General features: G+C 65.5%; 1 protein-coding gene across 5 annotated transcripts; it reads right to left on the bottom strand.

Moving 5' to 3' along the window:
- Positions 1-356: 356 nt before the first annotated feature.
- LOC117437379 (phosphofurin acidic cluster sorting protein 1) lies at positions 357-11,792 on the bottom strand. Of its 5 annotated transcripts, none has more exons than XR_004550437.1 (24): positions 11,702-11,792; positions 11,505-11,592; positions 11,061-11,147; positions 10,851-10,976; positions 10,362-10,503; positions 10,019-10,110; positions 9,874-9,945; positions 9,725-9,784; positions 9,031-9,191; positions 8,394-8,460; positions 8,067-8,132; positions 7,787-7,887; positions 7,541-7,688; positions 7,061-7,177; positions 6,759-6,862; positions 5,879-6,033; positions 4,846-4,956; positions 4,544-4,646; positions 3,983-4,025; positions 3,746-3,788; positions 3,518-3,638; positions 2,971-3,175; positions 2,185-2,298; positions 357-754 (listed from the first exon to the last, which is right to left on the bottom strand). XR_004550437.1 is itself a non-coding variant. In XM_034071675.1 (24 exons), the coding sequence occupies exons 1-24, from the start codon at positions 11,755-11,757 to the stop codon at positions 642-644; spliced, it is 2,520 nt and encodes an 839-aa protein (XP_033927566.1). In that variant the 5' UTR covers positions 11,758-11,792; the 3' UTR covers positions 357-641. The 5 variants fall into 5 exon arrangements, 2 of the variants coding, with proteins under 2 accessions (XP_033927566.1, XP_033927567.1); XM_034071675.1 differs by having other exon boundaries at positions 2,946-3,175; XM_034071676.1 differs by lacking the exon at positions 4,846-4,956 and having other exon boundaries at positions 2,946-3,175.
- Between the last annotated feature and the right edge of the window lie 572 nt (positions 11,793-12,364).

Consider the following 12,364-nt stretch of genomic DNA (forward strand, 5'->3'; position numbering starts at 1 on the left):
TGGCGGCCCTCCCCCCCTTTGGCACATGCGAGGCGTGGGGGAGGGGCGGGTTTGGCACTGAGGAGGGCGCCCCCTTGTGGGGGGGGGACCACAGACACGACAAGGAGGTGTCAGCACCCATGGGTGCTGGGGGGGGGGTTGGCACCGAAGGGGGGCACCCATGGGTGCTGGGGGAGGAGGCGGGGGCTGGGACCTGAGGGGGGCACCCATGGGTGTTGGCAGACACAGGGAGGGGGGGAAGCACCCATGGGTGCTGGGATGGGGGGTTGGCACTGGAGGGGTCACCCATGGGTCCTGGGGGATACAGGGAGGGGGGGAAGCACCCACGGGTGCTGGGGGGGGTTGGCACTGGAGGGGGGCACCCATGGGTGCTGGGGGATACGGGGGGGGGAAGCACCCATGGGTGCTTTGAGGGGGGAGTGGCAGTGGCACTTGTGGGGGGGTTGTCCCATCACCCATGGGTGCTCTTGGAGTGCATGGCACTGGTGCTGAGCAGGGTTCCTGGCACCCATGGGTGCTCTTGGTTCCTGTAAGTGGGTGCCTGCACCCATGGGTGCTCATGGGGGGGGGGTTGGCAGAAGCGATGGGTGTCCCAATGGGGTGATGGCCCTTGTGGGGGGGGGCACCCATGGGTGGGGGTCTCAGGGGGCTTTGGTCCCAAAGATGCCGACAGGGAAGTGCTTGACGTGGGACGGCCACTGAGCTGCCAGCTGGAAGAACTTGATGTCGTCCCATTGGGTCCCATCGACCGTCACTGGGGGAGACAGCACCCATGGGACCCCCATGGACAAACGGACCCATCAGGGCACCCACAGACCCAACTGTAACACCCACAGATGCCCCATAGCACCCATAGACCCAACCACAGCACCCATGGGACACCCCCATGGACAAACAGACCCCTCATGGAACCCATGGACACAACCACAGCACCCATGGGCCCCCATAGCACCCACAGACCCCCCAAAGCACCCATAGACCCAATCACAGCACCCATAACCCCCCCCCCCCAGCACCCATGGACCCAACCATTGCACCCATGGACCCCCTCATAACACCCATGCCCCCCCAGCACCCATGGACCCCCCCATAGCACCCATGCCCCCCCCAGCACCCATGTACCTCCCCCCAGGACCCATGTACCCCCCCCCAGTACCCATGCCCCCCCCCAGCACCCATGTCCCCCCAGCACCCATACCCCCCCCATAGCACCCATGTCCCCCCCAGCACCCATACCCCCCACAGCACCCATGTCCCCCCAGCACCCATGCCCCCCCCAGCACCCATGTAGCCCCCCAGCACCCATACCCCCCCCAGCACCCATGTATCCCCCCCAGCACCCATGCCCCCCCCAGCACCCATGTATCCCCCCCAGCACCCATGCCCCCCCCAGCACCCATGTATCCCCCCCAGCACCCATGCCCCCCACAGCACCCATACCCCCCCCAGCACCCATACCCCCCCCATAGCACCCATGTCCCCCCCAGCACCCATGTCCCCCCCAGCACCCATACCCCCCCCACAGCACCCATACCCCCCCCAGCACCCATACCCCCCCCATAGCACCCCTGTCCCCCCCAGCACCCATGCCCCCCCCAGCACCCATGTACCTCCCCCCAGTACCCATGTACCCCCCCCCAGTACCCATGCCCCCCCCCAGCACCCATGTCCCCCCCGCACCCATACCCCCCCCATAGCACCCATGTCCCCCCCAGCACCCATACCCCCCACAGCACCCATGTCCCCCCAGCACCCATGCCCCCCCCAGCACCCATGTACCCCCCCAGCACCCATACCCCCCCCAGCACCCATGTATCCCCCCCAGCACCCATACCCCCCCCAGCACCCATGTATCCCCCCCAGCACCCATGCCCCCCCCAGCACCCATGTATCCCCCCCCGCACCCATGCCCCCCCAGCACCCATGTATCCCCCCCAGCACCCATGCCCCCCACAGCACCCATACCCCCCCCAGCACCCATACCCCCCCCATAGCACCCATGTCCCCCCCAGCACCCATGTCCCCCCCAGCACCCATACCCCCCCCACAGCACCCATGTCCCCCCCCAGCACCCATACCCCCCCCACAGCACCCATGTCCCCCCCAGCACCCATACCCCCCCCAGCACCCATGTCCCCCCCAGCACCCATGCACCCCCCCCAGCACCCATGGGTGCCGCCGCACCCGCCAGCAGGGCCGGGGGCTGCCGGGGGCAGCAGATGAGCCGAGTGATTCCCTCCACCACCAGGCTCTTGGCATCCGGCTCCCGCGGGCGCTTGCTCAGGAACAGGGTGGGCACTGGGGGGGGGGGGGAAGCACCCATGGGTGGGGGTCATGGGGTGACCCCGGTGGGTGCTATGGGTAACCCCAAAGCCACCCTTGGGTACCACAAACCCCACCCATGGGTGCTCTGGGTACCCCCAAAGCCACCCTTGGGGGCCCCAAACCAATCAGATCCCACACTTGGGTGCTCCAAATCATCCCAATGCCCACCCTTGGGCTCCCCAAAACCCACCCTTGGGTGCCCCCATCATGTTCTATGGGTACCCCCCCATGCCCTATGTGTGCCCCCCCCATACTCTATGGGTGGCCCCCACGCTCTATGGGTGTCCCCCCATGCTCTATGGTTGCCCCCCCCATGCTCTATAGGTGCCCCCCATGTTCTATGGGTGTCCCCCCATGTTCTATAGGTGCCCCCCCATGCTCTATAGGTGCCCCCCCATGTTCTATGGGTGCTCCCCCCATGCCCTATGGGTGCCCCCCCATACTCTATGTGTACCCCCCCATACTCTCTGGGTGCCCCCCCCATTACCCCATGAGTGCCCCCCTCACGCCCCATGGGTGCCCCCCCATCCTCTGTGGGTGCCCCCCCGTGTTCTATGTATACCCCCCCATACCCCATGTGTACCCCCCCCCACACCCCATAGGTGCCCCCCCCCGCTCACCCTTCTTGTTCTTCTCCCTGCTCACCAGGGTCATGGCCATGGTGCCCGTGGGGGGGTCCCCGGGGGGGGGCAGCCTCGTCACCAGCAGCGAGCGGAAGGTTCCCCTCAGGGTGGTCTTGGGGGGGCCCCCCCCGGCCTCGCGCCGCTCCCCCTCCCGCCGCCGCTCGGCAGCACCCATGGGTGCCCCCCCCCAGTAATCGACCTGCAGGCCCATGGCGTCCCCCGAGGAGCTGCAATGGGGGCAATGGGGGGGGACCCCCCATAACAGGGATGTGGGTTCTCCCCCCAATAAAAGGGATGTGGGTGCCCCCACCAATAACAGGGACATGGGTGCCCCCCCCAATAACAGGGAAGTGGGTGCCCCCCCAATAACAGGGATATGGGTGCCCCCCCATAACAGGGAAGTGGGTGCCCCCCCAATAACAGGGATGTGGGTGCCCCCCCCCAATAACAGTGACATGGGTGCCCCCCCCATAGGACCAGACCCATGGGTGCTCCCCCCCCATAGGACCAGACCCATGGGTGCCCCCCCAGGCCCATGGGTGCCCCCCCCCAGGTCTATGGGTGCTCACCCCATGGTGCCGCCGGCCATGGAGGGTGATGCTGGGGGGGTCGCTGCAGCCTCACGGGGTCCCCCGGGGGGGGATGGGGAGGGGACCGTGAGCCCCGGGGGGGGCCCCTCGTCCCCATCACCTATGGGGGGGACACAGAGCACCCTTGGGTGCCCCTGCAGGGGCAGCAGCACCTTGGGGTGCCCCCCCCCCCCCAAGCGTGGGGACAATGGGGGGGGCAGCACTTACCTGGAGCTGTTGGGGGGTCCTCGACCAGCCCCACCTTGACCACCTGTAGGGACAGCCCAAGGACACCCCCGTGTCACCCAGTGTCACCTCCTTGTGTCACCCATTGTCACCCAGTGTCACCCAGTGTCACCTCCTTGTGTCACCCATTGTCACCCAGTGTCACCGTCACCTCCTTGTGTCACCCAGTGTCACCCAGTGTCACCTCCTTGTGTCACCCATTGCCCCCCATGGACTCACCCCCACAAAGGGCACAAACTTCTGGTAGGAGTCCTCATCGGGGCTGGAGGCAGATGGGACATGGGGGGTTATGGGGGAGGACATTGAGGGTTATGGGGGGGGTGATGGGGGGTGAGGGGAGGGGGACATAAGGGGTGTAGTCCATGCACACCACCACCCTGCACCTGTATCCCTGTCCCATGTCCCCATCCCATCCTATGGCCCTGTTCGTGTATCCCACATCCCATATCCACACCCCATATACCCATAGCCCACACCCATATCCCATATTCCATATCCATACCCCATGTCCCATGTCTATATCCCATACCCCATATTCCATACCCCATATCCCACATCCATACCCCATACCCCATATCCATATCCCATACCCCACATCCATACCTTATATCCCATATCCCATACCCCATATTCCATACCCTATACCACATATCCCACACCCTACACCCCATATCCCACACCCTACACCCCATATCCCATACCCTACACCCCATATCCCACACCCTACACCCCATATCCCATACCCTATACCCCACATCCCATTCCCCATCCCACACTCACAGCTGGTGCCCACAGGTCAGCATGGCCTCAGCCACCGGCAGCGCGAGGGTGACCCCGGCCCCAGCCACGTACCCCAGGATGCGCCCGGCCACACTGAACGGCTCTGGGGGGGCACCCATGGGTGGGGGTCAGGGTGCACCCCCCATACACCCCCCATAGGGTGCTGGTAGCACCCATAGGTGGGAATCAGGGTGCACCCCCCCCCCCTCCGTGGGGTGTTGGTAGCACCCATAGGTGGGGGTCAGGGTGCACACCCCCCACCCCCCCGTGGGGCACTGGTAGCACCCATGGGTGCCCCTTACCGGTGGGGGGGGGCTCGCTGCGCCCAAAGAGCTCTCGCCAGGGGGGGTCCAGGAAGGCTGCCCCATAGCGCCCATCCACAGAGCCCAGGTACTGAGCCACTGGGTGCGGGCCTGGGGGCAATGGGAGACAGGGAACCCCCTTAGCCTCTTAGGGTGCCCTATGGATGCTATGGGTGCTATGGGTACCCCATAGATGCTATGGGTGCCCTATAGATGCTATGGGTACCCCACAGATGAAACGGGTGCTCAATGGATGCTATGGGTGCCCTATGGGTGCTATGGGTACCCCATGCATGCTGTGGATGCTATGGGTGCCCTTTGGATGCTCTGGGTGCCCCATGGGTGCTCTATGTGTGCCCCATGCATACTCTAGGTGCTCTATGGGTGCTATGGGTGCTCTATGGATGCTATGGTTGCCCTATGCATACTATGGGTACTATGGGTGCTCTATGGGTGCTAGAGGTTCCCTATGGGCGCTCACCCAGCAGCACAGGCAGGAAGCGCAGGTATGGGTGCTGTGGGTGCTCTATGGGTGCTATGTGTGCTATGGGTCCCTATGGGTGCTATGGGTTCCCTATGGGTGCTCACCCAGCGGCACGGGCAGGAAGCGCAGGCATGGGTGCTACAGGTACTCTATGGGTCCCTATGGGTGCTCTATAGGTGCTATGGGTGCTCTATGGGTGCTATGGGTCTCACCCAGCGGCACGGGCAGGAAGCGCAGGTATGGGTGCTATAGGTAATCTATGGGTCCCTATGGGTGCTCTATGGGTCCCTATGTGTTCTATAGGTATTCTATGGGTCTCACCAAGGGGCACGGGCAGGAAGCGCAGGTATGGGTGCTATAGGTACTCTATGGGTGCTCTATGGGTGCTATGGGTGCTGTAGGTGCTCACCGAGGGGCATGGGCAGGAAGCGCAGGTATGGGTGCTATAGGTACTTTATGGGTGCTCTATAGGTGCTATGGGTGCTCTATGGGTCCCTATGGGTGCTATAGGTACTCTTATGTGTCTCTATGTGTCCCTATGGGTCTCACCGAGGGGCACGGGCAGGAAGCGCAGGTAACTCGGCCACTCGGGGCTGCGGGTGCTCAGCAGCCGCACGAACGCCCGCAGGAGGGCGCTGTGGAACCCGGAGCCCCCAACGGCTGCTACCTTCAGCACCCGGGGGGGCAGCGCTGAGCTGTGGCACCTGCGGGGGGGGGGGCACAGGAACCATGGGGGAGGTGATGGGGGGCCCATAGGAACCATGGGGGCGGCATAGGGACCATGGGGGGGGCAGAGGAACCATGGGGGGGGAACCATAGGAAACATGGGGGAGGTGATGGGGGGGTCCATAGAAACCATGGGGGGGGCATAGGGACCGTGGGGGGATGATGGGGGGGCCCACAGGAACCATGGGGGGGGCGCATAGGAACCATGGGGGGGGAGCCCATAGGAACCATGGGGAAGGGATGGGGGACCCATAAGACCCATGAGGGGGGTAAATGGGGGGACCCATAGGACCCATGGGGGGGGCCTATAGGAACCATGGGGGGGTGTTTTTGGGGCTGTTATTGGCAAAAGTTATTGGGGGGGTGTTGAGTGTTGTTGGGGGGTGTTTTCGGGGGGGGTGTTTTCAGGGGGGTTGTTGGGGTGTTAGTGTTGTGGGGGTTGTTGGGGTGTTATGGGGTGTTGGGGTGTTATTGGGGAGGGGTTGTTGGGGGTTTGGTGGTGGGATTGTTGGGGTGCTGAGGGGTGTTGTTGGGGGTGTTGTTGAGGGGGGTTTGGGGTGTTGTCATTGGGGTGTTGTCATTGGGGTGTTATTGGGTGTTTCCAGGGGTGTCATTGGGGTGTTGTCATTGGGTGTTGTTGGGGTTTTATGGAGGGGTTGTTGGGGGTGTTGCCATTGGGGTGTTGTCATTGGGGGTCACTCACAGGCGCTGGATGCGGCTCAGCAGCGCCGACAGCAGCGCCGGGAGCTCCCCCCCCGTGGCCCCCACCGGTGCCTGACCCTGTGCCTGCAGCAGCTCCGACACCCACTGCGGGGGGGGGGGGGGCATGAGCCCCCCCGAACCCCCCACGTGTTACCCCCACCCCCCCATTACCCACAGCCCCCCCATTGATGCCCATCATTGGCTACCACCCCCTTCAATTTACCCCCCCCATTATATTATGGGTGCCCCCCCCCAATAACCCCAATACATAGGGGGGGCCACCCCACGTGCCCCCCCCCTTACCTGTCCCTGCCAATGGCCGCTCTGCACCAGAACGAGGCTCTCGGGCAGCCCTGGCTCCGGCCCCAGCGCCCGCCCCAACTGCTCCCATACTGCTCTGCGGGGGCCCGGGGCGGGCACCTATGGGGGGGGGGGGGGGGGAGAGATGGGGGGCAGATGGGGTCACCCACTATGGGGGGGCACCCATTGCGGGTTGGGGGCACCCATTGTGGGGGGGGGGGACCCATTATGGGTGGGGGCACCCATTATGGGGGGGGGCACCCATTATGGGGGGGGCACCAATTATGGGTGGGGGGCACCCATTGTGAGGGGGGCACCCATTATGGGTGGGGGGCACCCATTGTGGGGGGGGCACTCATTGTGGGGGGGGGGGGGGCACCCATTGTGGGGGGGGGGGCACCCATTATGGGGGGGGCACCCATTGTTGGGGGGTCCCCACAACCCCCCCTGTGCCCCCATTGGTCCCAATGCCCCCCCCCATACCTGCGCGCTGGGGGGGGCCAGCTCCGGGGACCGCTCCCCCCCATCGGAGCTGTTGTTCCTCTCACCGGGGGGGGGTCGGGGGGGGCCCCGCTCACGTTGGGGGGTGCCCCGACGGCCCCGACCAGGGGGGGCCCCCCCCACATCCGCCCTGTGAACATACACACACATTGCACCCAATGGGCACCCAATGGGCACCCAACACCCCCACCACCCATGGGTGCCCCCCCTCCCCCCAAGTGCCCCCACCTGGGTGATGCTGCCTCCCCTTTGCTGCCCCGCAGGGGGGTCCGCAGCTTCTCGGGGCCCCCCCCGGGCTCAGGCAGGGGTTCGGGGTCCCCCCGGGGGTCCTGTGGATGGGAGACACAAAGGGGGAGCTGCAGGGACCCCAATATCGGGAGGGGGTTGAAGGGAAGGGAGGTTTAGGGGTGGTTTAGGGGGGGTTAAGGGGGGGTTTATGGGGGGGTTGGGGGGGGTTTATGGGGGGTTGTGGGGGGAGTTAAGGGGATTTTAGGGGGGGGTCCCTCACCAGCCCCTCGGGGTCCTGCACCCCCTCCTCGGGGGGTCTGCGGCCGCCCTTGGCCCCAGGCTCTGCCTGTGGGGAATGTGGGGGGGTGATGGGTGCTGAGCACCCCCAATGCTGAACCCCCCCCATTGACCCGCCCTTGACCCTAACCCAGCCCCCCATTGACACCCCCCAAACGCTCCCAGCCCCCCCTTTGACCCCCCCAACCCCTCCCAGCCCCCCCCAACTACCCCTAAAACAGGATCCCCCCCCTCCTGGCCCCCAAGTGCCCCCCCCTCCTGTCCCCCCTCCTGCCCCCCAAGTGCCCCCCCCCCATGCCCCTGCACTGACCGGGGGGGCTCCTTCGCTGCCCATCTCTGTCTGTGAGCTTGACTGCGAGAGCCCCTCGAAGAAAGGGCTGTGGGGACAAGGACGGGGGGGGGCCATGGGTGCTGTGCGCAGGGCAGGGGCACCCATGGGTGCTCACTCACCATAGGGGGGGTTGGGGCACCCCTGGGTACTCACTCAATGCAGGGGGGTTTGGGGCACCCATGGGTGCTCAGTCACCATAGGGGGGCATTGTAGCACCCATGGGTGCTCACTCAGCACAGGGGTGTTTGGGGCACCCATAGGTGCTCACTCACTGCAGGGGTTATTGTGGCACCCCTAGGTGCTCACTCATCACAGGCAGGGTTTGGGGCACCCATGGGTGCTCACTCATCACAGGGGTTATTGTAGCACCCATAGGTGCTCACTCACCATAGGGGGTTTGTGACACCCATGGGTGCTGGCTCACCACAGAGGGGTTACTGTAGCACCCATGGGTGCTGGCTCACCGCAGGGGTGTTGGGGACACCCATGGGTGCTGGCTCACCGCAGGGGTGTTGGGGGCACCCATGGGTGCTGGCTCACCGCAGGGGTGTTGGGGGCACCCATGGGTGCTGGCTCACCGCAGGGGTGTTGGGGGCACCCATGGGTGCTGGCTCACCGCAGGCGGGGTTTGGGGGTGCTCAGCACACTGTCCGTGTCGTCCATGTCGGCGCCGCTGTCGCTGGGGTTGAAGATCTCGAGGGTGTCATAGAGCTCGTCCAGGTCCTCGGCCACCGAACGCATCCGGGCACCGGCCACGGCCTCCAGCCCGAAGCCCACCTGGGCCAGCACAGCCGCCATGGGGTGACAATGGGCATAGGGTGACAATGGGCATAGGGTGACAGCGGCCATGGGGTGACAATGGGCATAGGGTGACAATGGGCATAGGGTGACAATGACCATGGGGTGACAGTGACCATGGGGTGACAGTGACCATAGGGTGATGATGGCCACAGGGTCACAGCGGGCATAGGGTGACAGCGGGCATAGGGTGACAATGGCCCCAGGGTGACAACAGGCATAGGGTGACAACGGCCATAGGGTGACAATGGGCATAGGGTGACAGCGGCCACGGGGTGTCAATGACCATAGGGTGACAAGGGCCATAGGGTAACACAGGCCATAGGGTGACAGCAGCATAGGGTGACATTGATCATAGGGTGACAGCAGCCATATGGTGACACCAATCACGACACCAGTGACACCAGCCACAGGGTGATACTTGCCCCCCTATACCACCCCTAGCCCCATGTACCCCACATCCCCATAGCCCCCACTGTCCCCCCCTCCCCAGCACCCATGGGTGCTCCTACCTCCTCCGACACCTTGAAGCGCTTCAGCAGAGCCACGAACTTCTGCTTGATGTTGGGCTGCTGTGGGGGGGGGAGCACAGAGGCATCAGCAGCACCCATGGGTGACCCCCCCCTCCCCAGTCAGCACCCATGGGTGGCCCCTGCCTCACCCGGGTGGATGCCATCAGCTTCCTCCGCGTCTTCTTCACCTTGGGCAGCTCCTCTTCCTCATAGAAGAGATCCTGGGTGGGGGATAGAGGGGGGTGAGGGGGTTGTGGGAGCACCCATGGGTGCAGGGGAGGGTCCAGCACCCACCTGCCCATGCAGAGCATCATCACTGCCCTCCTGCTCTGAGGAGAAGCTCTCCTCCTCCTCCTCTGAGTAGTTGTCAATGTCAGGGGAGCGATCTGGGGGGGGCACCCATCAGCACCCATGGGTGCCCCTGCCCCCCCCCCCTCAGCACCCATGGGTGCTCCTGCCCACCCCCCCACCCATCCGCACCCATGGGTGCTCCTGCCCCCCCCCATCAGCACCCATGGGTGCTCCGGCCCACCCCCCCCCCCCATCAGCACCCATGGGTGCTCATGCCCCCCCCCCCCCATCAGCACCCATGGGTGCTCTTGCCCCCCCCCCCCATCAGCACCCATGGGTGCCTCACCCGAGAGCTTGCCCTTGGCCTCCTGGTCAATGGGTTGGCTGGAGAGGGAGTTCACCCTGATCTCGGCCACGGGCACTGGAGCATCCTTCACCGCCCGGTGCAGCACCAGCGCCAGGGCCCCCTCGCTGGGGTGCTGCAGCACCTATGGGTGCAGGGGGGGGTTAGAGAGGGTGGGGGGGGCGTACAAAGGGGATGGGGGGGGTTAGAGGGGGGGGGTGCATACAAAGGGGATGGGGGCACACGGAAGGGATGCGGGGGGATCCAGAGAGGATGGGGGGGCATGCAGAGGGGATGGGGGGGGCATCCAGACGGGATGACGGGGGCTGCACCCCTTAGTGCTGCCCATACAATGCTGGGTACCCCAATCCCCCTAGCACCCTATTAAATAACCCCATAAGCACTGGGGTTCTGATGCTGCCAGCACCCTGACCCCCCCCCATAGCACCCTGACCCCCCACATAGCACCCTGACCCCCCCCATAGCACCCACCTCAGCCATGTTGATGAGCCCCACAGCCAGGGTCTTGTACCCCAAGAAGGTCCTGTTCTTGTAGCGCTTCCGTCGCTGCAGCATCACCTGGAGCCGGTTGTTGTCCCGCTTCAGGAAGTGGGGGTACTGCGGGGGGGGGATAGTAATGGGTGGGGGGCACCCACGGGTGCTGGGGGGGGGGGGGGGGGGGGGGAGAGGGGGGGGTGTTACCTGTAGGGAGAACGTGAGCTGGAGCTCGGTCTCGGGGGTCCCAGCTGGCAATGGGATCTCATTGGAGCGCAGGATCCGCTTGGAGCCCTTTAAGGAACAGGAGGGGCCCCAACACAATAGAGACAAAGGGGGTGGCTTGGACCCCCCCCCAAACCCATTGAGACCCCCCCCGAAATGATCCCAGCACCCCTGGGATACCCCAAGGACCACCCCCAATGGACCCAGCACCCCCCAACCTTCATACCAACCACCCCAAGGACCCCATCTGCCCCCCCCATCACCCCCCATGCACCCAGCACCCCCCAACCTCCATAATGCACCCATGGCCTGCCCCCCCACCCAATAGGACCCCGTTCCCCCCCCCACCCCCATCACCCCCCATAGACCCATCACCCCCCAACCTCCATAACCTCCCCCCCCCATAGGACCCCATCCCCCCCCCACCTGCAGCTTAACGGCGATGACCACGGAGCCCAGGTCCTTGCCCAGCTCCCGCACCAGCACCAGGCGCTGCAGGGTGAGGCTGAACAGCCTGGGGGGGGGGGGGGCCGAGGGTCGGTGTCCGGTACCCGGTAACCGGTACCCGGTACCCATTGTTCCCCCCTCCATAGCACCGGTTATGTGTGGGGGTCCCGTCTCACCGGGGCACGCAGCTGGGGGAGCTCCGGTCCACCTCCCACGTCGCGTACAGGTTCATCTGCACCGGCCGCGGACCGGGCCCCGGCCCCACAGCCCCGGGGGTGGGGGGGGGAGGCCCCGGGGGCCCGGGGGGGGGCAGCGGAGAGGCCGCGGCCGGTGGGACCGGGCCCGGAGGGCCGCGGGGGCCGCTGCGTTCCGCCATCACCGCCGCCGCCTCACGGATGGCCACGCCCCCCACGGGGGAGCCGAGCGTTGTCATTGGTCAGGGGACGCACCCCCGCCGCGAGGCCACGCCCACAGAGGGAGCGGATTGGTGGGGTACGATGCGGAAGGGGAAGCCACGCCCACTGGTGGATGGGCTGGGGTGGCCACGCCCCCTCAGCCGCTTGCTGGGCGCTGATTGGGTGGGGATGGAGGTGGACACGCCCCCGTGGAGGGGAGAACGCGGGAAATGGGAGATACCGGGATGGAGGTTGGGGATACAGGGACGTTGGGATAGAGCCTGGGATGGAGCTGGGATACAGGGATACTGGGATGGAGCTCAGGGATACAGGGACAAGCACTGAGGGAGCCTCGTGCTGGGATACAGGGATATTGGGATGGAGTCTGGGAGCATTGGGACACTGGGATGGAGTTTGGGAACACAGGGATACCAAGGGAGCTGT

Source organism: Melopsittacus undulatus, chromosome 22 (assembly GCF_012275295.1).
Source record: "Melopsittacus undulatus isolate bMelUnd1 chromosome 22, bMelUnd1.mat.Z, whole genome shotgun sequence".
NCBI lineage: Eukaryota > Metazoa > Chordata > Aves > Psittaciformes > Psittaculidae > Melopsittacus > Melopsittacus undulatus.